Source organism: Rattus norvegicus, chromosome 1 (assembly GCF_021556685.1).
Source record: "Rattus norvegicus strain SHRSP/BbbUtx chromosome 1, alternate assembly SHRSP_T2T, whole genome shotgun sequence".
In the NCBI taxonomy this organism is placed as follows: Eukaryota; Metazoa; Chordata; class Mammalia; order Rodentia; family Muridae; genus Rattus; species Rattus norvegicus.
In genome coordinates this window covers 190,590,964-190,616,774 of record NC_141534.1, presented here as the reverse complement: position 1 = coordinate 190,616,774, position 25,811 = coordinate 190,590,964, and the positions used below count along the sequence as shown (strand labels likewise).

Here is a 25,811-nt window from a genome sequence, read left to right as displayed (position 1 = left end):
ATTTTATTATATTCATATGTATAAAATTAACAGAAATGAAAAAAATCTTAAGATACAATTATTCAATGAAGCCTAATTTAAGAAAACATTGACCATAAGCACTTAGCTTACATTGAACTAGAAGTCCAAGCTAATGTTACATAAGCTATCTGATTCTCAGGGTTTCCTTCTGAGCACATATTTCCCTTTTCTGGGTGTGTGTGCCCATGGGGCCTGGTGCTCTTAATCCCTGCCTGTGGAACGACTTCCAACATGGCTTGGTTCTTCGTATAGAGTGTCAAGACTTCTCAGACTATAAATCTCTATAGTGTAGGAATTACAACAAATACCAATCTGACAATAATAAGCATACACAGCTAGCTCGTTTGAATTACTAACAAAAATTCAAACCTGAACAAGCAAACAAGAATGGGCAAATCATCAATAACGAGTTCAATAAATATTAATAAAAGTGAGAAAAGTCCAATTTTAACCTACTAATCTTAAAATGTTTACTCTTTTACTTTGTGTTTGTGTGTGTGATGCATGGCCCCAAAGGGCAATAGAGGACAACAGATCACCTGGAGCTGGATTTTTCAGGTAGTGTGGGTACTGAAAAATGAATTCCAGACCTCTGTAAGAGCAGTCAGCATTCTTATCCTAACCACCTCTCCAATCCACCCTCACACACCCCCACCCAAGTTTCAAAGATGATACAAGTCACATCTTATAGCAGACACAATGTACTGCTATTTCCCCTTTACTACAGTGGGCTCTATTTTAATGGAAGGAAAAAGCAAATCACTACCTGGCTGAGAAGACGCTGAAGCTCTGTAGAAACTCCTAGCATGTTATTTCAAGCACAAAAAGTGGCCAGGATATTGCAAAACCAGAGTGGTAGAAATGTAAATGTAAGCGTCCCATTTCACCTGGATGCCAGATAACATGTGTGTTATCTTTTCGTCATAATTCTATACCCTTGAAGTATTACCATTTTACAGATAAAGTGACAGAGATACAGAAGAAAGCTGCTCACACGGAGTATCTAGTAAACAGCAGATCTAAAAGGTAAAATCAGTGTAATCTCAAAACAAATGTCCTTCACAGTATAAATTTAAAATTAAGAGTAAAAGCCTCTCTAACAGTAGGGAAATGATTAATAATGGATTAAACACTTTCAGAAGTATCTATGCCTGTTAGAATAAGACAGGAATGTGGACTCAATGAGTTAACTTTGATGAAAAAAAAAGAAAGAAAATAAACCAAGCTCTATGTTCACTTCTGACAGGAACAGGTATAGCTGTACATTTTAGCTCAAAGTGCTCTCACTGAAAACCACATACTTGAGCACACAATACCTACCAACATTCTGCCTGCAAGCCCCAGAACTTCCAACCCACAACCACTGGTGAGAATTAAAGGACTAAAAGAGTGTACAGCATTAAATGCAGGGGAAATGTTTTAGTGTGTACTATCTTTCGGGAGGACTTGTAAGTGATGTTATCTGATACTCTCACTAATTCATCTAATTCTTTTCTAAAGCATAAAAGAGAAGGTTCCTGTATTGTTCATCTTCAAACCAAAGCCCTGATTACTGCTTTTGTAGACTCTCAGCTCAAGACACGTAACTCTGAGATTCTCCCATACACACCCTGAAACTATCTGCTCTTCTCCTTAATTTTTGAACATAATTATTGATTACACTCACTGCTAAATTGCTTTTCTAGTACCTCCCATCTCCTTGGTCCTTTCCAGAATCACTACACACACTGACAGGCATAGTCTTGCATTTCATCAATTTAAACAACTTACTGCAGGCTGTGTTCCTAAACAAAACGGGGTCCTCAGCACTTTCTGTGAATTTACTGTGTACATTAATCTAATCTTATGCATACAAATCCTCTTCCCTCTTTAATAATAGAAAAGGAAAAATGGTGACCCTATTAACCAAACAAAATTGTTTTAACTTTTTTCCATGAAAGTAGGCTACTATTTTCCCATCTTGTTAGCAGAACACTATAAATCTTATTTGTCACACAACTCAAAGACAGCTCTCACAGGAAGAAATGAATCTGGCATTAAGAGGTTCTTTTTTTTTTTTTTTAAATTCTTTTTTCCGGAGCTGGGGACCGAACCCAGGGCCTTGCGCTTGCTAGGCAAGTGTTCTACCACTGAGCTAAATCCCCAACCCCAGGTTCTTTTTTTTTTTTTTAAAGAATTATTTATTTTATGTGTGAGTACACTGTCTTCAGACACACCAGAAGAGGGCATCAGATCCCATTACAGGTGGTTGTGCGCTACCAAATAGTTGCTGGGAATTGAACTCTTAACCATTGAGCTATCTCTCCAGCCCCTATTAAGAGGTTCTTAATCAGCAATCATCTCTGTTCAGTTTCAAACATCAGCACACACTGGCCTCCAAACAGCTCCCAATGCAGATCCATGGTGGCACACTGAATAAGCCAGACTAGCCTCAACACCACCCTAACTCTCCTGGTGACTAATCAGTGAGACAGAATGAGCTACGGACATACACCACAGAACATAGGAACCGGATTCTCTGAGGTGACATATCAGTTGTGAGCAGCCTCGTAAGTATGCCCAACAATCTCAACCATCTATACCACACTACATGCTTGAAGCCATGGCTTTCTGACATCTTGGTTTTCTACTCTGAAGCTCTATGAACCACTTAAGTTCTTGAACTTTGTTCAATAGGAGGTTTGATCATTGAGAAATTGAAGAGCTAACAATGCTGCAGAAATGAAAACTGTTTCACAAGACCTAGCAGCACCTCCTCAGGTACATACCCCAAAGAGAAGAATGTGACACTTTCAAGTACCTTGTAGGATGATGCAGACTCCAAGTCTATCACAGAATTATTCACAATAGCAAAGATGTGTCAAAACCTGAATGACCCAGTAGATATAAAGAAACTATGGCATAGACCTATGAATGAGCACACACATGGATGACGGAGACATTGTGGAGACACACACTCAGATACAGATACGAACAGAGAGAGACAGACAGACAAATAGACTACTCCGAATGTTCCTCAGCATCAAAAAAGGGTGTCTTGATGAGATAAACCTATGCTAAATGAAATAAGCCGAAATACTGCATAATCGCACTTAAATGTAGAATTTTTAAATAGTAGTAGTAGTAGTAGTAGTAGTAGTAGTAGTAGTAGTAGTAGTAGTAATGATATAGATTTTAGCTCTAGCCAGTAATAAAGTACTTGCTTAGCATATGTAAGGCCCTCAGCACACTCCCCAATGCTTACAAAACAAACGAAACCCCAAATTCCTCAGTACTGACTAGTTATCACTTGGAACAGAGATAAGCGGGAATGGATTAAAGGGTACAAAGTTGCAGTTACTCAGGGAAGTTCTCAAGACTTACTATATACCTTAGGACTCTCATCAATACTGGATTGCCCACTAAAACAGAATGGAAGCTGGATTCAGGTTCTGTTGCTACCAAAAACCAAAGCAAAACAAAACAAAACAAGATAAACCATCTAGGGTGGTGGATGCGTCACTTCACACAACCTTGTGTGTTCACTCCACTTTGTGCATCAAAATAACTCAACACAGGCCAAACCTGGCCGTCCAATGCTCTGATTTGTAATGTCTACCTACTATAAACCTCAAACCATAAACATAACAGACACATACACAGCATAAAAATGAAATACACGTTTATAAATAAAATAATTGGGGACAACTGTGAAGGGAGCTGCCATTAAATGAAGGATGAAGTGAAACAGAAGGAAACAGCGCACTGTATCTCAAGTGACTTCCTATAGTCAGTTGAATATTCTCAGACTGTGGAAGATCAAAAAACCAAGAGGCAGTGTAAGCAAGCAAGTAAAATGATGACTGACATCTAGAAAAGATATTAAACAGTAGGTACTCAAAGATCACACTTTAGAGGAAATATTTGTAGGTCAATCAATGATCTAAGACAGGACATAATCAAGTGTCCAAAATTACAGATGCAATAAAATTCTGAAAAACTGGAAAGGGTAGAGATCAAGAACATCTAGAGCAATCTACTGGAAGTAAGGCTGAAAGGCTCCATGAGACAGCCATACTCAGGAACCTGCCCCCCCCCAAAAGGAAAGACCAGGAAAAATAAGTAGTGTACAAGTATAAAATTGTGGGTTGGCTGGAGCACAAGAGGTCAGATTGAAAGGACCCTGGAAGAGCAGAAAAGAAAAACAAAACCAAGAGCAACAACTGTATCTGTCTTAGCACTTTTAAAATCTTCACCCATGTTTCAGCCAGTTTTCAATGAACAGAGGCTAACAGCTATAAAACATGAGAGAAAGCCAGATATAGCTTCTAGCTCCAGCCTAGTCTGGGATACAGAGGCAACCCTGCCTCAAGACAAATAATCCATGCCAGTCTCCTCTGCAGAAGCCTTCATTAGTGGTTCCTAGCTGCCTATAAAAATCCAACCTCCTAGTATGCTCAGATATGAACATATAACATTTACATAAAGACATAGAGGCCCCTTGGACCTGATTCCCACCTGTTTCTTCAGCCTCAACTCTCTCTACTAGACTCTACTTAAGGCTTCATCTCTGTTAGGTGAAATAGCACTCCTCTATGCTGAAGGACAACTTAATTACTTAGTCAAACTACATTGTATCGCATTGTATTCTGTTAAAGTGTGCCTCCAGTTTCTATTACATAATAGGAGTCTTATGAATTAGCTTCTTTTCTTTAAGCATGCAGCCAGTGAGCCCATCTCTTTGTGTGCGCGCGTACGCGTGTGTATTGTCTGTCCCAGAAAAAGTCACTTTGTGTGGCATCTTCAGGAATGCCATCCATCTCCTTCACTGGCCTGGAGCTCACAAATTTGGCATGACTGGCTGGTTATCAAGCTCCAGGTATCCGTCTGTGCCCATCCATCTCCCCAGTACTGGGATGTGATAGCAAGCTGCCATGCTCCATACTTTTCCATGGGTTCTTGTGGTTAATTCGGATCTGAGTTACCTCCCCAAACCAGGGATTATAATTTCTCCAGAAAATACCAGGTTGGATAAGGACAGGCTACTTATTGGAACCCTGAAGCTGAGCAGATGACTCTCTTTCCCAAGTGGTTTGTAACCTGTACTCAAAGCTAAATCTATATATGCATAATTCTTGTTGTCTGCTGAATTTTTCCAATAAATTATAAAACTGGTATGCATAACGTAGAGAGAGACTGAGAATTCCTCTCCGGATCTGGTCAAAATGTAAATAAATCCATTTACACCCTCAAATTCCTATCTCTCAGTTTTTCCTTAGGTTCATGTAAAACCTTTCTTCAGTGAAATACAGATTAACTCTTCTTATATACTCTTATACAAGAGCATCTGACAGATGTTGCCTTAACTGGTATGAATCTCATAACCATAGGTTGTACTGTGAATACACATACTAATGAGACACAGAGAACATACTTCTGATACAGCTAAAACCCCAACTTGGAATGCTGGAGCTGAGTAAACTCAGCCTCTGAGCTATACAACTTTCACTACCAAGTAGTCAGGCAGAAGGTGAAGGACTCTTGACTCCGTCCAGGGTGCTTAGGTAACCTGACTCAATGACCACAGAGTTAGCAATGTATTATTTAAATGGTAATACAGAAACATGAGTCACTACGATGCCTTTCTAAAGGACAGAGAACAAGGAGTGAAGCAGGCAGAAACTAACCGACACCACCCCTGTGTAGGAGTTTAAAATGGAAGACTGAAGTGAAGGCATGTGCCAAGACTCACATTGGACAGCATTAGAAAGTGGTCTAGTCAAAAGACAGCCTTAGGGCAGTATCTTCTCCCTGTGGTGATATACACCACAAAAAGCTCAAAGGAAGACATCAATGTGACTTCACTGAAACAGCCTGTTCCCACCCCAGTTTCCTTAACACATCACTCTCCCATCCTGAAGGTGAATAAAAATGCACATAAACAACTTGATTTTAAAGAAAAAAAAAAGAAGAAATAGCTTTAAACAACGTACCTTTGATTTTTTGTTCAGTGGCCTAAAATGAAAACAAACAAACAAAAAACAATGTAAATATGAAACTGAAAGAAATGAATTGTTATGATAAAATGTTCATATCACTATTATATAAGATATACATTTTTATTAAAGAAATTATCATTTAGATGAACTATACAGGAAAAGACATCAAGCATTCTTTTCCCACAGATGTGCCCCATTGTTCTCGATATTTACTAATAAAAATTCCTGTACTGATTCTTTAGACATAAAGCATAAAAAACATTTTATGGTGGCTTATAATTTTCTAAATGGGAAGGAATATAACATGTTTCTCGCTTAAGTTTTAAATGATTTTATAATTATCTCCTTTGCACAAATAGTTTTCTAACAAATTTTACATATTTGAATGGCTTTAAATGATCAAAGAATTATACTTTCTATATGAAAAAGTTACATATAATCACTTTGGCAAAATTTGTAATAAATTTAACTTCTGGAGATCAAGGTGATGTTTTAGTTAACATAGTCAACTTTTTAGTACCTGCTATGTGGTAAAACTTCAAACTAACTTGTTTCCGACACAAAACAAAAATGAGTACGGGCAGCAAGCTGAGCTGACAGACCTACTTCCCAAGGCTGTTCCTATGTTTACTAGCTCTCTGACAGCAGACCTGAGGAGGAAGCTGGAGGACAGTGGGGCTGACTTAGGCGAGCAGCTCAAACTGCAAGGGCCTCCACAAGAACTATTAAAAAAAAAAAAAAAACCAAAAAGAGCAAATAAACAGCGAAAGGACCCCAAGTAAAAATCACCTTCTCATGAGAATCACAGTATGGAGACCTGAATGTAAAAGATTCAAGAACATTCAGGCTGACTGGGAAAGGCGGAATAATAACCGAGTAAGAATTATTTCTAAATTAAGACAAAGCTTTTTTCAGGGCATGGTAATTCATTTTGCGTAGTCAAATAAAATTATTAAGTTATCAAAAATTCCATTCTAAGCTATATCATTATAACTATATAATAAAAACTTACAACTATTCTACTTTTGAAGCCACATCAAACGTTCAGCTTTCACTATGCTGCTTTGTCCAGTTTTAGAGCATTAGAGATATACAAAATAATGGAGGCCCATCTTGTATTTTATGATCAAAATTAAAAGAGAAACAGTGATGGAAAGGTAATGCTAAAAGACCTGCCAACTAGCTAGACAATAGTTATTTGTTTTAGGGAAAAGTAATTTTGTTTTATTTTGGTTTTTTCAAGACATGGTGTCTGTGTGCAGCCCTGGTTTCCTGGAACTAGCTCTGTAGACCAGGCTGGCCTTGAACTCAAGAGATCAGCCTGCCCATGCCTCCCCAAGTGCTGGCATTAAAGGCATTCAACAACAACACCTGGCAGTAATTTTGAAAATCAGATTATAGAAAAAATAATTCATAGAACTTAAAATTCTGTGAAGTGTTAGAAGTGCCTTGTTACATATGTTAAGAAATTTCATGAAGCCAAACTCAGCATATGAATTACTTTGTGAGCCCACCCAAACACTCTATAGATCTTTTTCAAAGAGAGATAAACTGCAGGACACAGAAATTATGACATTACTAAAACCAAAAGTATACAGTGATACTTTTCTAGGCATTAAGACTGTTGGGTGTGGGAAAGCAGTTGTATGATATTTTAGAACAGTGGTTTTCACCCTCCCTAATATTATGACCCTTACGTTGTGGTAATCCCCAACTATAAATTTATTTTTATTGCTATTTCATGACTCTAATTTTGCTAGTTATGGATTGTTATGTAAGTCTGTGTTTTCTGATGGCCACAGCCAACCCAGTGAAAGGGTCATTTGACCCCTAAAAGGGTTTGAGATCAACTGTTCTAGAACAATGGCCAGCCTCACCCAGTATTCCGTCACCAACAGAGAATGGCCACAGGTATTAACAAGGTATTAACTCTGAGAACACTGACTAACAGGGTATAGGGATTAATCTGATAGAAATCCTGCACTCATTACAATTGATGAGGAGGAAATGGAAGTGACAGAATTTTACTTCTGAAAAGCAGGTTTCTGTAGGCTGGTCCAAGAATGCTGCATAATTAAATAATTATGAGAATTTCCAAGTGGGCCTATTATTTTAATAGTGACTGCCTCGACTGACCCAAATTGTAGCCAATAGTCATACGTATTATTACTGACCACCCAAATGAGGCCAGTTTAAATAGAGATCTGCATGATATATACCAGATTCCTAATATTGAGTATTTTTCAAAGAATAAAAATTACTTCATTAACAATATTTTATATGGACTCTATATTTTATTTTATATTTAAAACAGCAATATTTGGGGCTAGAGAGATAGCTCAGCAGTTAAGATCCTAAGTTCAATTCCTAACAACCACATGGTGGCTCACAATTGTCTGTAAAGGGATGTGATGCCCTCTTCTGGTGTGTCTGAAGAGAGTGACAGTGTATTCACATACATAAAATATTTTTTTAAAAAAGAGTAATATTTGAGCTGTACTGAATTACATAAATGTTAAAAAATTGTCCTTAGTGTTTTCTTTTGTTGTTTTTGAATCAGGATCTCACGATGTAGACTGGCTGGTCTTGAACTAATTGAGATGAAACTATCCTGCTATTTGTAAGGATTAAATACTAAAGCATGACAAATTGGGGTATGAGGAAAATATATACTATTAAAAGTAAGGCATCCTACACAAGACAATTATAGAGTTCTAGCAAATCGAGCATAGAAGTAAACAGTTGGTATTTTAAATATTTTAATATTTAACACTTTTTCACTTTGAAACAATCTTTAAAACAATTCTACAAATGGAAACATCAGATAATAGCAGACAGGACAAAGGGTGTTTCATTCATAACAGTTCTGCAGTACCTGTCCTACCTACCTCTCTAAGTGTCAAAGCAAATTTTTAGAGCTCAAGTTCTGAACCCCAGGTTTATTTGTGACAATGTGTAACCTTTGTCACATTAGCTAACTTTTCTAAATTAGGTAACTTCCTTCCTCATCTGCAAATGTGGTCACATATAGTCCTCTCAGCATTGTCCTGAGGCTCAGAAGAAGACATAGAAGAGTGGGGAGCGGTCCTCAGGTCATGTATTCCTACTGCTCTCAGCTATAACTCTCACATGTGGAAATGAGCTGACACTCATCCTCAGTTCTTTCTCTTTCTGATAATCAACAACGTCTTTCAGATATTATAAACTATGGTGGTTTGAATGACTCCTACAGGCTCTAATGTTCAAATACTTGGTCCCCAGTTGGTTGACTGGGAAGAATTAGGAACTTGGAGGAAGTATATCATCGGGGGTTTCAAAAGCCCACACCATTCCCAGTTAGCTCTCTGTGCCTCATGCTTGATCAAAATGTAAGCTCTCAGCTATTGCCAGTGCCGTGCCTGACTATGTTACAATGCCTCCCACCATGGTGGTCATCTGGAACTGTGAGCTCCAATAAACCCTTCTATAAGTTGCCTTTGCCTATGTCTCTTCACATAGAAAAGTAACTAAGACACAAAGGAATAAAGAATTAATTTAGTTTAACTCACTTGTTAAAACTGAGATAACACTCAAAAGCCTCTCCTATGAGTTAGCAAATAGTAGCTAGACTAGAACCTGGTCTGGTGAGTACTAAGGGAAGAGTGAGGTGTGTGGGAGGCCAGAGCTGTAAGAAGACCCTTTCACTGCCCTCAGTAAGCACCTCCTCATGTTATCACTAATGCTCTGATGAGACTCTGATCTAAGGGAGGGAAGAAGTCAGACATTTCTACAGCCCAACCTTCTCCTAGGCTCTAGTAATTTACATCCATAAAATTTCTTCAATTCAAACAGTAACAGCAACACTTAAAATAGCATGATTGTTGAAATCTATCTTATCAGAAAATTCCAGTTTGTATCACTGCTGTCCCAACACTTCACTACCACATACTTTCTAGGGACTATATTATAAAACTGGAACCTGGGGGGAAATTCATGCTAATCTCCCCTCACCCCTCTTTAAGGTTGGAGCTACATGTCTTTGTGTCCATCACACTATATTTTAGGTCTAAGAACCAGGAGATTCTTCACCATATAAAAAGTATTGCACATACATGGCCAGCTTATTAGAATAGGTTTTTAGAACAGAAAGATGTTTAAAATTAAGTTATTAACTCACTGAGTATTATGATCATCTACTAAGGTGAAAAATGGTATTTTTTAAAGTACCTAATTTTTACATAGAATTTCTTAGAAAATTATTAAATACTTGAATATATACTTAACTAGCAAAATAAGAAGACCTGTTATTGTTAAAATACTGCAGTGAGTTTTGATGATGCCTAATAAGCTATCCAGAGCACGAGGCACAGGAGTCTGGTCAGGGTAGAGCCAGCTTATTAGCATGCCCAGCGCTCTGTGTTTAATACCTAGCACTTAAAGAAACTGTGTTATTTAGTTTTTTATTTGAAGTAGAAAATAGCTCATGGCATAAAGTTAGATTTCAAAAGCACATGTGCTGTTAGCGAGTTTAGTCTACATGTTTTCTATATTCATAGCATGAGAACCTACACTTTATATCACATTATAAAATGTTCCTTATATATGATTTCTCAATTTAAAAGTTCCCCTGCATATGGTAAAAGTAAAGCAGAAGTGTGAGATAACACTGCATGGAAAACAGAGTGCTGATGTACAGCTGTGACTAGACACCTAATGAGAGAAAGAATGACATTTCAACTTTACTTCTGCATCTGTTGCCATGATGAAACCAGCATCAGCCATTGAAGTCACTTTATACTGAATACAAACAGATTAGAACAGATACCTCCTAACGTCTTCTTCAAAAGTGAAAGTGCAAGGTTCATACGCACTGGGGTGAGTTGTGATGAATTTATGTTAAACACTCACGTAAAGGGTCCTGCCCACCTGACTCATGTTTGTCTCCTATACTGGGATATACTTGCTGGCTCCTACAGAAAACAAAAGAAAGCTCAGCAAACCTTGTCTTAACCGTTTGTGACTCACGGTCTTTCATATGGGCCAATCTGGGAGTTTTCTTTTTGTAAGGAGCTGTTTGGTTGTAGAGTATGGAAATACCAGCTGTCCTTATTTTGCCAACAGGCTGCATTCAAATTTAGTTATAAGCTGGTACTCTGCAATTTGGAAAAGCTGTATTTACAGTGGCAGTCTAGACAAAGAAATTTAACAATTCTGAAGGTTTTTTAACTTCCTTTAGACTGTTCAGTAGATCAACAGGATGCATAGCAATACCCTAGCTACGTGGAAGATCTGGTAAAAGTAGGCAGTTTTTTTCTCAGCATCTGGTGGGTGGTTCTTGTAGGATATGATGAGAGAAAGGCTGGAGCCACTACCTGAGTTAGGGAAGTGGGAAAGAATGAAAAGCTGTCCCTGCAGATCTGACGATGACAAGTAACAAGCAAACACCACTCATGAGCGCCATGTGAACATATGCATACATAAGGGTAGCTTTAGTGACTTGGTGACTTAAAAAGTTGATTGTGAGGGAAGGTAAAGGTAAACTTTCACAACTGAACCATTAATGTCTACATGCTGAATTAAAATTATTCTACTAAGCATCTTCCTTTTGCAGAATCTCCTCAAATTCCAAACACATATTCTTAAATATTACCTTAGCCTCTTTTCCAAACATGCTGTACTATAACTTACCAGCTAAAATCTTGAACTCCTTAGGACTAACAAGGCCTCAGATGTTAGCCAAACCAGATTCTACATTAAACACACTAACTAGCTTCCTCACCAATCTCTAGTTTACCTCAAGAGTTCTTTTATGGGCAAATGGCACCAGGACCCAAGAGTACAGTAAGTTTTTTCCAACCTTTGGACTTGAGGACACAACTCTTTCACTAATACCAAATAAAGATGGACCAAACTGTAAAGACCATCCAACATCAAAAATTCTCTGGTAGGGCCTCAAGGCATCAGCCAGCACCAAACTTTATACTAGAGCCCTACCCAAACACCTAAAATGCATACCTTGCTTCCCCTGTGGGCGACCAGACTGGGCTGACAGATGACTAGCATCACCTACAATCTCTCCTCACACTCAGTTCTCCAAAAGGGCTCTGTACTCTATCTATTACTTCTCCCAATGGTGCACGAGGTTTAGCACACCCAGAACTAATTAACTTATCACTTCTTTTCCTGTACTCTCTAAGCAGAGTAATGGTTCCCAAATATATTTAATCACTCAATGGAATCTAAAAGTCAAGCTAGGGTGTTCTATCTTCACAGCTACTAAGCAATTCTATGGTTTATGTCACCAGTTCCTTAAATCAGTACTTCAATCTCTTCCAATCTAATCCAACATTTTCCTGAGGGAAAAACACACTCAAAGTCTCAAGAAGAGACTTTATTCATCACTAACTGCTTCAGAACTATAGCTTGATACTCCTTCCATAACACCCTCCCCTACAAAATCTCCACATTTTAATACATACAGGCTATAAATTCCTGGTTCTGCGTGCCTGGGGTACTGCTCTGTTCCTTAATCACCTGTCTCATTTCTATTCTGAGAAAATGTCCTATCCCTCTGCTCCAACTCAGGCTAAGGTATGGTCTTCCTCTGGGTTTCAGCAGCTTCCCATAAAGACATGCTCCATGCCTTATGCCTTCTGTGTCGGGGCTGGATGATAAGGTCCTGGCGCAAGGCCTTACCTAAGGTACGTATTTAAACGCACAGCAGTACTTTTTCACTAAAATAAACACAGTAGTGCACTGGGCTTTTAGAACATTTTAAGGTCTTTGGGAATCTGGCAGAGAAGACTGAGTGGCAGACATGCTGTGTGTGGCCTTCTCATACTCGCTTTGGCTCCAGCCTCTTATCCTGTATTGCACACCGAGTTCTTTTCCAATAAACACCTTAGGACCTGCTTCATTTAAAATTCAGAAACTCAGCACAGGCATTAAATTAAAAGGGACTTTTATTCTTTATTATGTTAAAACCTGTTTAAATATGATTTGCTTAAATATAGTTTATTTCCTACTTTGCACATCTATTTTTAGCACCTCATTTAACTTAACATTTGTTCTATAAAACGTAAAGAAACTGATGCCCAAGAAGGCTAAATAAAATTGATGGTCACATCATTCTAAGGTTGTATGAAAAAGTAAGGCATCAAAACCCTCTGTATCTTCATAGCCACTAAGCTTCTGTGTTCTCCCCACTTATAAAATTATAATGAAATACACAGGAATCACTAATTGAAAGGTAAACCCATGAAACGTACTTACCTTTGAAAAACTCAGTATGGGCAAGATTATGCATTGAATTACATATTCAGCAGACATATATGCACATTCAAAGACATTAAATATTAAAATGAATCTTCAATGAATTTAACAAACTTAATCAGATGCTTTAATAAAGTCAGAAGTAATTTCCTTTTATTCTATGTTCAAACTGCGCAACAGAGTCATACTACCTTCTTTTGAGCAGCTTCCTTCTTTTTCTTGTCGTCTTTTTTCCTTTTCTTTTCTTCCATCAACTGTTCTTCTTCTTGCACTAAATCCCTGAACCACACAGTTGCAATTAACTTTCCCAAAATGGATTTAGAAATAAAAATAAAGCTGCATACAGATTCATTTTCACTTATAAGAAAGAGCAAATCTGTCTTTATTCAACGCAACCTGCAGCCTGGCCACACAGCTATCTATCATGGAGTATGACTTACTTTTAATTAACAGAGCTTCCCTTCGCCAGTACAAGAGCTTTCAGCTAATGTCACACCAAGTAAGGCAAATGAAAAACTGATAGTTTTACACTGAAAAGCTGCAGATTCCTTCCAATTCTGGGATGTAAATACTGGGTAAGCTGTAGTTACTTTGCTAAGGGTCCCAAATTATCAGATAGCACCTAATGCTAATGTACTGCAATACTTCTGTGCCCCACCCCCACCCATATGTGCACACAGTTTATGATGAGGCATCAAACCCAGAGCTCTGCACTTTAGGCAAGAAATTCATCACTGAGTTACATGCCTGGCCACAGATATTTTTTTGAGTACAAATTACTCATGAATAGGTAATATTTATTTCAGAATTATAATAATCGCAAACTATTCTTTCTTTGGAATGGTATAAGCTATAATGTATGTCATGTTTATTTAAATTTTTGGAATCTCAAAGTTGCCAACAGAAAGAACCTCTTGTCAAGATTATGCAAGCTATTTCCTCTTTCTCCCTCTACCTCCTCAAACTCAGGGAGAAAGCAACAGCTATTCAAAACTAATTAGTGAACTACAACAAAAGGAGTCATATCTGGTAATAAATATACAAGTCTTAGGTAAATTTACATGCCATCCCTCAAGCAGAACAGAAAAAAGGGGGGAGGATGCATAAGGAATAGAAAAGCCAGATCCACTCTAATCCCTGAGCTCCTCCTGCCTACATGGTTACAGGAAGCATTTGCTCTAAAAAACAAAAACCAAATTCAAACCAAAACAATGTTCTCTAAGGAAACTAAAACTTCCAAAGGAGGCTTACAGGTCTCTTCCCTGAGTGCACAACTCTCCTTATCGAAGCTACTGGTTCTTGATCCACTCAAGTGAGGCCTGTCCATTCCCATGGTGCTCTGGATTAATCCTGTCATTCAGGCAGTCTATGAGAAAAGAACTCTACGAACATATGGAGGAAACTCTAGGTACCCACATTAGTCAGCCTAGAGTCTGAGTTTCATGACACCAGTAAGTAACTGTTCTACATATTAAAGAAAACCATCATGCATAAAAATAACACGTAACTATGCCCTAAATAAGCTTTCTGGAGGACACACTACAAACAGACAGCCACAAAGGGAGGGTCAACCAAGAGCATAACTATTTGTTAAGGCTGAAGGGCAGTGAGGATTAACAAGATAAAACCAGAAAGATAGGCAAGTATGTAGGAAACAGGAAGAGGCTATAGTGTACTGCAGAGAACTCAAACATGGCTCTTCTGAAGGAAAAAAATGAAGGATTAAGAAAGTAGTAATTAAGTAGACTAAAAAAATACAAATGAGGGACATTATGCACAATTGAAATAGCAAATTCCTGCCAAATTTGTTCTGTGTAAGGACCATTCCGTCAGTCCAAGGCCAAGGTGACCACAGTGTCCAAGTGTAGCAGAGTGAATGGTATGCACACAGGCAATAAAGGCATGCCCCTCTTAAGACAGGAAAAACGCAAAAGCAAAAGCTCTCATTCCTTGACTTTCTTCAGCCTCCGAGTCACCATGTTAGAACTGGAATACAGCCAGGTGTGGCAAATCCAGCATGCACAGGCAAAAAGATGACAAGTTTGACACTAGCCTTTGCCACATAGAAAGCTCCTCTGTTTACTTCCCAGTATTTCCCAAGGCTGAGATAGGGAGTGATGATTTAATACAATGGTCCTCAGCAGCATCCAAAAATACGGTCTACCCTACTTATGTCCAGATATCCATCTCATTAGCATTTGTTCTTCAGTTTCCTGTCAACTACAGGTTTGTTCTTTTCTGATTTTTCTCCTTTCTCTAAAGTGTCTAAAACTTTATTTCAGTGCTAGATTGTAAAGTAACGAGTATCCTTAGTACTTAAGACACATGCTATATATCTCAAAATGTAACAGGGGCTGACACTCAAAGGACAGAGAAAGTCGTTCTTCAACACTGTCATTACCGTCAACCACACAGACTTACTCACTCAATCTATTCATCCACTCATCTATCTTTTTTCTAGGTTCATCCATCCATCCATCTTTTTCTAGGTTTTTACATGTACCAAAATTTTAGCTATTGCTCCCTTCATGGCAAGATATTTCAAAGCTATAGTTCTATAAATCTATAAGTTACTCAATAGGAACTGGGCTCCTTTCTGGGGCTCTCCAGTGAGAACTTAGTATTTTTACTTATAGCCTGTACCACTTAAAGCTGTTAAGTGCCCAGAGGGAATTTTGTAGGAAAAAGAAATGCTCTGGAGTTCCATAGTTGTACACATTTGTTATGTCTATTACCTATACTCGAAATGTAAATGTTGTTGTATATAAACTGAATTCTCCATATGATTTTTTTAAATATTTATTTTATGTGTATGCTGCTGAGCAGCAATGGGGATCTTAAATAAACCTTCAGGGAACAGCAAAATGAGTCAGTGCATAAGTTAACTGCCACCAACCTTGACAACATGAAGTCCATCCTCAGAAACCACAGAGTGAAGGGAGAGAACTGACTCCTGCAGGTGGTTCTCTAACCCTGTGGAAACCCTTGTGCTAAGGCACCTTTCTACTTATCCTACTGCCACTCCAAGCAGACAATGAATGAATGAATGAATGTCACTTTTTTTTGGTCAGGTGGTAGTGGCAGAAGCCCTTAATCCCAGTAGAAAAGGAGGTAGAAAAAGCAGGTGGATCTCTGTGAGTTTGAGGCCAGTCTGATCTATAGAGTGAGTTCCAACAGCCAGGGCTACATAGAGAAACCTTGGAAAGAAGAAAAGAAAGAAAAAGAAAAAGGGGGGTAGGGGGAAGAAAGGAAAGAGAGAAAAAGAGAAAGGAGGGAAATAAATTATTTATTTCATGTTTTTCTCCTGTGAATGTTTATGGGATCATAAGAGAAAAACTAGACCATAGCTAATAAATAGTTGTCTTAGGGTTTCCATTGCTGTAAAGAGATACCATGACCAAAGGACAATGTCTAATTGGGGCTGGCTTGAGGTTGAGTCCATTATCATTCTGGCAGAAAGCATGGCAGTGTGCAGGCAGGCATGGCGATTGAAGACCAGAGAGTTCTACATCTTGTTCTGAAGGCAAACAGGAGAAGACTACATGTCCCACGTGGCAAGGAGGGTTTCAAAGCCCACCTCCATAGTAACACACTTCCTCCAACAAAGCCATACTTCCTAATAGTGCTACTCCCTGGGCCAAGGATATTCAAACAACCAAAATACTGTAAAGTGTAAACTTGAACAGTTGGATAGTTTTTTAAAATACCAAGACAGGCTAGTGAGATGGCTCCTCAGATAAAGGTGCTTACCACCAAACCTGACTGACAGCTTGAGTTTGATCCCCAGGATTTACATGGTGAAAGGAAAGATATGTGTACTGATTTCTGTGTATACTGTGACATACCCATGCACACACAGTAAATAAACACACACACACACACACACACACACACACACACACACACCCTCACAAAAGCATAAAATCTTTTGGAAAGCATGACAGCAATACAGTAAGTTATGAATATTTATTCTAACCTGCCACACCATCCTTGAGGATGTGTCCTACAGCAGTAAAGCACTAGACCATAAGGCATATGTATATGAAAAGTCACTGCAAGTCTCTCAAGGGAACTGAATGCAAACACTGGAAGACCCATCAATAAAGAATGACTGCTGCATACAACAAATAATGAAAAGGAACTGATCTGTTTACTCACTGAAGGAATGTCCCTAACACAGTAAAGGAAAAACACAAGCTGTACATTCACAAATAGTACTATCCCCAGCCAGTCCTGTAGATCAGACTGGCCTCAAACTCAGAGATCCATCTGCTTTTCTGCCTCCTAGTGCTCGGATTAAAGGCTTGTGCCACTACAGCCTAGTCCCCCTCCCCCACAAAACCCAACAAGAACAGTAAAACATTTATTTAAGTTATGAGTCAGCATTTACATTTGTACCCCCCCACCCCGAGCTGGGGACTGAACCCAGGGCCTTGCGCTCTACCACTGAGCTAAATCCCCAATCCCCATTTGTATTATTTTAAGTATAGAGGAAGACACATGAAAATAAGCTCCTGAACTTGAAATGGAAACATCAGTGAAACCTTACAGCTAGACAGTATTTAGAGAAACTTTTTAAGAAGTATATTACGCATGTACTAGTATGGTAGCCAACACCTGTTATCCTAGCATTAAAAAGTAAGAGCAGAAGGACGAGGAGTGCAAAGCCATCCTCAGCTACAACATCAGTCTGAGGTTAGCCTGAGCTACATATAAGACCTTATCTTTAAGAGAGAGAGAATACTAACAATATTTCTAATTTGAGGTGTTATTTCTAGAAAGCATACATTTAGTACAAAAAATTTTCCAATACTAGATCTAGCACCACACACACAAAAGGAAAACTGACACGAATAAAACTGACAAAATGGTGGCCAACTTTTGAAAATGGACAATGGGTAACTGCAGACCATGTTCAATTTTCACCTTCAAGCTTTCCACGGTAAAAAAAGTAAAAACTCCATGCTCCATACCACTAGCTAAAGGTAACAGGATGGGCAGAAGATCAGAGTGATATGAATGGAACCCAGAACACTAGAGGCCCAGGGCCCTGCTCCAGCCAGCAGTGCACACTTCAGAGCTGGAGGCGCTTCCTACTCGTACTTTCTAAGGTTGAGGGTCAGTTTTTCTAATACCCCTTCCTAAGGGGATGACTTTAGGAACAGAGACTAAGGGTGAAGATTTGCAAGCATCTATTCACCATGAATGTGCAAATGTCACTCTCGGGTGATCCATTAATACTAAGCCTTTGGAAAGGGAATGATACATAGGTAGATACTCAAAAATAGTAGCAGCAGGACAATCTACATGAAAATATTAAACTACAGCAGAGGCATGCCAGACATGGGGATGACAGTAGGCTTGCACGGTGTGCTGAAAGTTAACGAAATCAGCACAACAGGTGTCCACTACAGGACGATCCTCGGCCTGTGTCACTTCCTAGCTGGTGAGAGTAGGTCCCAGCTCCTCAACTGAACAAGCATCACAATCCAACTTACTTAATACTTTTTCTCAAACGATGATACAGGACCAGACTCCAACAGAAAACCTGGATAATAATTTTCTTTTTTCATATTTATTTTATGTGTATGAATGTTTTGCTTTCATGTCTGCACAACATGTGTGTGTCCAATGCCCACAAAGTCAAAGAGGCCTTCAGATCCTCTGGAGCTTCAGTTATGTGTGATTGTGAGCCACCATATAGGTGCCAGGAATCAAACTTAAGTCCTCCACAAGAACAAGTGCTCTCAACTGCTGAGCCATCTCCCCAGCCCAAGGATAACAAATCTCTAACAAGCCCTGCTTCTGGCAAATCTCTTAAGCACATTTCCCTTCAATGCAGGGAAAATTCTACATGTCTTCTGTGGCTGCAGGGGGTGTGATTCTGAAAGCTGACACCCAGTTTCTTCTGCTATTTACCCTATGCGCCTTTTTTCTTTATTGATTGTTCCTTCAATTTCCTTTCATTCTCAGGGACATGGAGTTAGACATACTCCCTGATATACATAGGATGACAGACAGATAGGTAACGAAGATGATGAACTTCCAAGATGGCTAGTTTCTTCCTTACCCTCCTAGCCTGAAACAAAAGCCTGGCAGTTTTTTAAAAAAGCCTTGTGGGTTTTTTCTCCCTCCACTGGTGCCCCGCCCCCATTGATGGACTGCCTCAATAAGTTCAAGACCAATCAGGATGTTTACGTTATAGCTGGGGGTGGGGGTGGGGTTCAAAAGCCATTCTGTTCTTCAAACTGACCAACCCTAGAAGAAGAAGACAGTTCAACACTTTTAGAAAATCCTCAGCCCTCAAAGAAAGGCTGGGCTTCAGCTTCCAAAGTTCTCTTTGCTTTGTAGAGTCTTTTATGTATTTGCGTGTTCTCTCTCTCTTCCCTGCCTCCCTCCTATCTGTCTGTCCGTCCGTCCGTCCATCCATCCATCCATCCATCCATCCATCCATCCATCCATCCACGTGTATTTCCTTGCCCCTGATAAAGGCAGTTATCAGCTACGTCTGTCTACCATGTTTGAGAATTTCCCCACACCTTTACTTGTCATCTTGAGATGTTTTCCTCCCTTTTAATTATTTAACTGAAAGAAATGAACTCTACTAAGACCCCTGTACAGAAATCACTGCACAAAATCACAAAAATTCCACACAGCTACAAATTGAGTTCTGTAGTCCTCCTAGTGAACTATGAAACCTGAAGAGGCAGGATTTCTACAGACAAGAGAGCCCAGAGTAACATGGACCCCAGGCATCATAAAGATTGGTTAGCCTGACAGATTAACAGGAGGGATAGAGAATGGAAGTGTACAAAAGTGTTGGGTAAACATGGGAAGCACATCAATTGTACAGTGAGAAGTAAGTGATCCCACTGAATGTGTAATGTCCAAATCACAATGTGAAGGAAAAGCAAAAAGAAGCTAAGACAGCCAACACGGTGGGACAGCTGACAGCATGAAGAAAGATATGGATGCTAACCAGACTTTAAATCCCAAGCCATGTGGCTTAGCTGTCAGGAAAACAAACGAGACAAGGGCGGATGGTTCTAGTTACTTAAGGAAAGGAAAGGAAAAGAGAGGAAAGAGGATGCAACTTTTTTGATGGCCCAAGTAGCCTATCAAATGGCAGGTCACCCTCATACACAATCAACTGCATGTTCAAGCTGCTTATAAAATCCACAAGGCATCTGTTTGTCAGAAGATCACCTGCACTCCTTCACATATTCCACCCATTGCACTTCCTATTGGCTTTACTGTTTTCCTCAGTCTTGATTTCTATGTTAATCAATAAGCTAGTCAGTACTACACACTAAGTCACTGGTAACCTAACTAGTTATCAGTAGGCAGCAGAACAGAAACCCAATTACAGCAAAACTTACTAAGGGAATGAGTCGGTTGGAGTCAGTTTTTCTAATAACTCCTGCAGTAAAATGAACAGAATAGAATGAAATTTGTAATTTCGTTTTGAAACAAAGAAAACTAATATGGGGAAAAATGAATAAAGCAGTGAAAATAATTATGAACAAGGGAATGTAACGGTATTTTCAATCACAACAGATCCACTAGTACAGAGGACTTTAATGTAAAATGACATAAAAGGAGAAGGGTCTATATTTAAGCTGAAAGGGGAGCAGAAAGAAAGAAAAACAGAATGGGGAAGCCACTGAGGGAGAAGGATAAAGATCACTTGGTTAACATCTACAACAATGAGACAAAGTGACCTCATGCACTTCACCACAAAGCACCTCAGTCCTAGGCTGCTCCTGCACCAAACACAGCTCCAGATCTAAAGAGAGAAACAGAGAGGCAATCTACAAAACAGCCTTCACTCTTTACACATCAGAAAGCTGCAATACAAAGACTGGCAACCAGTTCCAGAGTACAGGCAGCTAAACCAAATACAACTTGTGACCTTTCATTGACTTCGACCAAACAGTAACTGCTCTTCTTGCCTTTCTGTGACAAACAATGCTGAGTCAACACAGAAAATTTTAGTAAAATTTTTGCATTAGTAATCATGAATGTCAATGTTGTTTCCCCAATTATGAGAATGGCATCATAATTACTAAGAAAATGCCTTTGAATTTAGAATACAGACATACAAGATTTTAGGGGTAGACTGGCATCTTGTTGGCAAGTTGCAACAACACATATTAATAAAAGGGGGGTAAATAATGAAAATTCAGACTGAGGAAGTTAGTCAAAACAGACATCCCACCATCAGGAAAGCAGTGCTGTACAGTAGTCTACAGTGTTGGAAATACCTACTTTGGACCTACAACCCCGAGATACAGCAGTACTATCACTCCCATCACTGTGAAAAGACACTCTTCCATGCTTGCCAGGTACAAGGCTGTCTGTCCTCAAGCTCACTCAGACTCTGAGCTGCCTACCTAAATCTCTAAGCCCATCCCCCTTTCTGCAGCTTAGCTCAATTACTACTTCCTTCACATTTCTTTCCAACCAATACAGACCTCACCCTTGACCTCCAATTAAACAATATACATGGTCTAATTATTTTAGATGTTAATCTCACTGTTCCAGAAAGAACTAATTACTGGTGCAGGGAAAAAAAACCAGTTCTCCTTGAACTGTACTCCCTGGCACAGAGGGTCTTAATTAAACAACAAACCCCACTTCCTTCCCTTACTAAGACTCTGTAACTAAACTCCTTTCACTTTTCCCACCCACACACTATTTCTTCAAAGACCAGATCAAAGGAGCCCTTCCTAAACACAGCTTGTAGTGTAGAGTTTGGGGGCCCATGTCAAGAAATGGAGAACTTAAACTTCGATCCAGCAACAGCCTGTGTGGCCTTACAAACATATTTAACATCTCATAAGCCTCTATCCTGTAACTAACAAAGTCCAACTGTACATCCTGAAAAAGTTGTGAAGATTAAATTAGGTAAAACAGATAAAGTGCTAACTGAAGGCACAGAGTAAGTGTACACTAATCATTAGCTACAGGAAACTCACTGCAAGACACTGAATGACAGGTAGGATAGAAAGAAGGCCGAGTAGAAATAGAGAGAAAATGTTACTGGATACAACAAATAACTCTCAAAGCCAAATACAGCCTCTGATACACCTCAGAGCAACAAGCTAACACCCCCAGATGCCAAGTCAAATACCACATGCCCAAAGCACATAACAAACACTACTACAGGAAAAATATAAATTTATAGCCATTAGAAATACAAACACACTGGGTGTGGTAGCACACACCTTTAATTCCCAGCACTCCGGTCTCTTGGAAGCCAGCCTGGTCTGCAGAGCAAGTTCCAGAACAACCAGGACTACACAGACAAACCCTGCCTTAGAAAAAGAAAGAAAAGACAGACAAAAAAGTTCAACGTATCAAAGGATTCATCTCAAGAATGCAAGGTTGGTTTAACATACAAAACTCGGTGTAATATGATGTTAAAAGAATGAAGACAGTTACTGATGGCATCAGTATACAAGAGCAGCAGTCACAAAAATTCAAAACACGATCACCAAGAAAAGCAATCAGATCTGGAGAGACGACTCAGTGGTTAAGAGTTGACTACTCTTCCGGAGGACCTGAGTTCAATTCCCAGCAACCACATGGTGGCTCATGACCATCTGTAATGAGATTGATGCCCTCTTCTGATATGTCTGAAGACAGCTACAGTATATTCATATATATTAAATAAATAATATTAAAAAGAGAGAGAAAGAAAAGCAAACTGGATGTAGAAGAAAACTTCATTATATGGACATAGGAAAGTTACAGAAAAGTCCACAGTGGTAACAAATAATTAACATAACCAATCTTGGGCTGGAGAGGTGGCTCAGCGGTTAAGAGCACCCGACTACTCTTCCAGAGGTCCTGAGTTCAATTCCCAGCAACCACATGGTGGCTCACAACCATCTGTAAAGAGATCCCATGCCCTCTTCTGGTGTATCTGAAAACAGCTACAGTGTACTTATATATAATAAATGAATAAATCTTTAAAAAAAAAAAAATAACCAATCTTGACATTCTTTTTCAATACTATATGAAACAGACAAACAAAAACAGGGGTTAGAGATATGGCATAGTGGTTCTTTTAGAGGACTCATGTTTGGAGGCAGCTGACAACCACCTCTAAACTCCAGTTCCAAGGGATCCAATATCTTTCCCAGCTTCACTGGCAGACATACATACATACATACATACATACATACAGACAGACAGACAGACAGACACACACACACACACACACACACACACACACACACAAACAAATAACAACAATAAAAATGTCTTAAGTGAAACGGAAGGAGAGCTCAGTCAACAGGGCAACCACAGCAAGCAAGATCAGAAAGGAAGATGTAAATCTATCTGTATTCACTGAGAGCAGGGACTGTGGGTATAGCTGGAATGGAGTACATGCTTAGTGTGCTTAGCTCCTGGTTTCTATCCCTAGTACCAACTAAATGACGTCGTAGACGATTCCATTTCTAATAACATCAAAACCACAAAATATTCAAGAGTGAATTTTTAAAAAGTACAAATTGTGCACTTAAAACACAGTACATCTTTGAAAAAATTAAAGGTCTAAATAACTAGAAAGTCTGTATTTATGAATAAAGATATAAAAATAATGTCATTAAGATATTATCTAAGCTGATCTACAAACTATTCTTATCCAAAGCTCAACTTTTTCATTAAAACAGACAAACTGATGCTTAAATCCACATAGAAACACCAGGGGGCCAACACAACCCAGAAAATAAGAACTGGGGGAGACCCCAGTACTGGTTTCAAGCCTAACTACAAAGCTACAGCAATGAAGACAGGATGGTCAACAGACCAAATGACACAGATTCCCGAGGTAATACCCTGCATAATGAGCAACTGACTTTCAAGGATACCAGAGAAACCATCTTTTCAACAAATGGGGCCAAACAACTGAAAAATTGATGCCCTCACATCATATACAGAAAATAACTCAAAATGTGACGAAAGATCAAAATGTAAAATCCATAAAACTATTAGAAAACAAACGAATTTTTGCAACGTTAGGAGACAAAAAAAGGGAATTTTTCCAACATTGGAATTAATATCAGAAGCATCAGCAACAGAACTATCATCTGTGCTTCAAGGGATCAACAAGAAGGTAAAAGGAACATAGAGAATAGAAGAAAATACTTGTAAATCATACATAAAATAAAGGACATATTTCTAATCTACATTATGAACTCTTTTTTTTTTTTTTTGGAGCTGGGGACCGAACCCAGGGCTACCACTGAGCTAAATCCCCAACCCCTACATTATGAACTCTTAACAATACAAAATAAAATCCCCCAAAATGATGTGGTGATGTACATGTACACCAAGCATGTGGAGAAAAGAAGCAAGGGGATCGAGAAGTTTAAAGTCAATCCTCAGCTACATATCAAGTTTGAGGTTAGCCTGCACTACATGAAACCTTGTTTCAAAAGAACAAAAACCAATCCATTTAAAAATTAAAAAACAAGTCAGGCATGGGGGTGAAGACCTTTAAACACAGCACTTAGGAGGCAGAGCAGGTGAATCTCAGTTTGTTCTAGGCCAGCCTGGTCTACAGAGCAAGTTTTACACCAGCCAGAGTACCAGTGAGATCCTGTCTCAAAAAGAAACACAAACAAAAATCAAAGCTGGAATTTAAAAACAGACAAAAGACTATAAATAGACTTCTTTCTAATCAAACAGCCAATAAAGGCCAAGAAAAGATGTTCAGCTCATTAGCCATTAGAGAAATGCAAATCAAAACCACAATGATGTCTTCATCCACAAAGATTGCCTACCTCCCAATTAAAAAGGACAAGTGTCAGCAAGAGTGTGTGTGAAGAAGACCATCTGCTGGTGAAGTGGAGAATGGTGTGACTGCATTGTACACAGCTTGGCAGCTCCTCAAAAAGGTGCAGCTACTGTAGAGAACCGGCAATTTCATTACTAGGGAGATATTTAACAGAAGTAATAAAACACATCCATATAAATACTAGTACACAAATGTGAATGGCAGCACAATGCAATCCTTCAGTGAAAACAACGAAAATGCCTACTAAATGATTCAGAGATAAATAAAAGTAGCACAGTGCTGAGGGTATGGCTTAGTAGTGCAGTACACGCTTGGCATTTGAAGCCCTGGGTTCAATTCCTGGCAATTCAGACCAAAAAACAAACAAACACATATTTATGCAAATACAAGATGGCAAATGTGCAAAGTGGGATGGTATCTTTCACCTACTAAAAGAAATGAAGTACTGACAATGAATCAATACAAGTAACGCTTGGAAATACACTAAGATAGACACAAACACTAAAGAATTCTATTGTAGGATTCCATATTTATGAAATGCCCAGAACAGAAAATCCGCCCATGAATGGCAGGAGCTGGAAGGCAGGCTAAATGAGGAGTGACTGCTAAATATTTAGTGTTTGGAGCAGGGAGTATAAGTGTAAACTCCTCTGAAATCACAGAAGTGGTGAATGTACAGGCCACACACTTCATACATGCATGGAAATTTAATCTTAGTAGAGACATCACTAAAAAGCTGAATCTGTGCCCAC

The 25,811-nt window shown here is 39.0% G+C and overlaps 1 protein-coding gene across 17 annotated transcripts in view; it reads right to left on the bottom strand.

Annotated features, from left to right (window-relative positions):
* The window catches only part of Tnrc6a (trinucleotide repeat containing adaptor 6A), a 153,541-nt gene that overhangs the window by 35,696 nt on the left and 92,034 nt on the right, over positions 1–25,811 (bottom strand). For 10 of the 17 annotated variants that reach the window (XM_087559779.1, XM_087559783.1, XM_087559784.1 and 7 more), the window contains 2 exon segments: positions 13,442–13,529; positions 5,994–6,015 (listed from right to left, as the gene is read on the bottom strand). The exons of 3 other annotated variants lie outside the window; for them this stretch is intronic. In XM_087559779.1, the coding sequence (XP_087415905.1) occupies positions 5,994–6,015; positions 13,442–13,529 (110 nt within the window). 17 annotated transcript variants of the gene reach the window in all.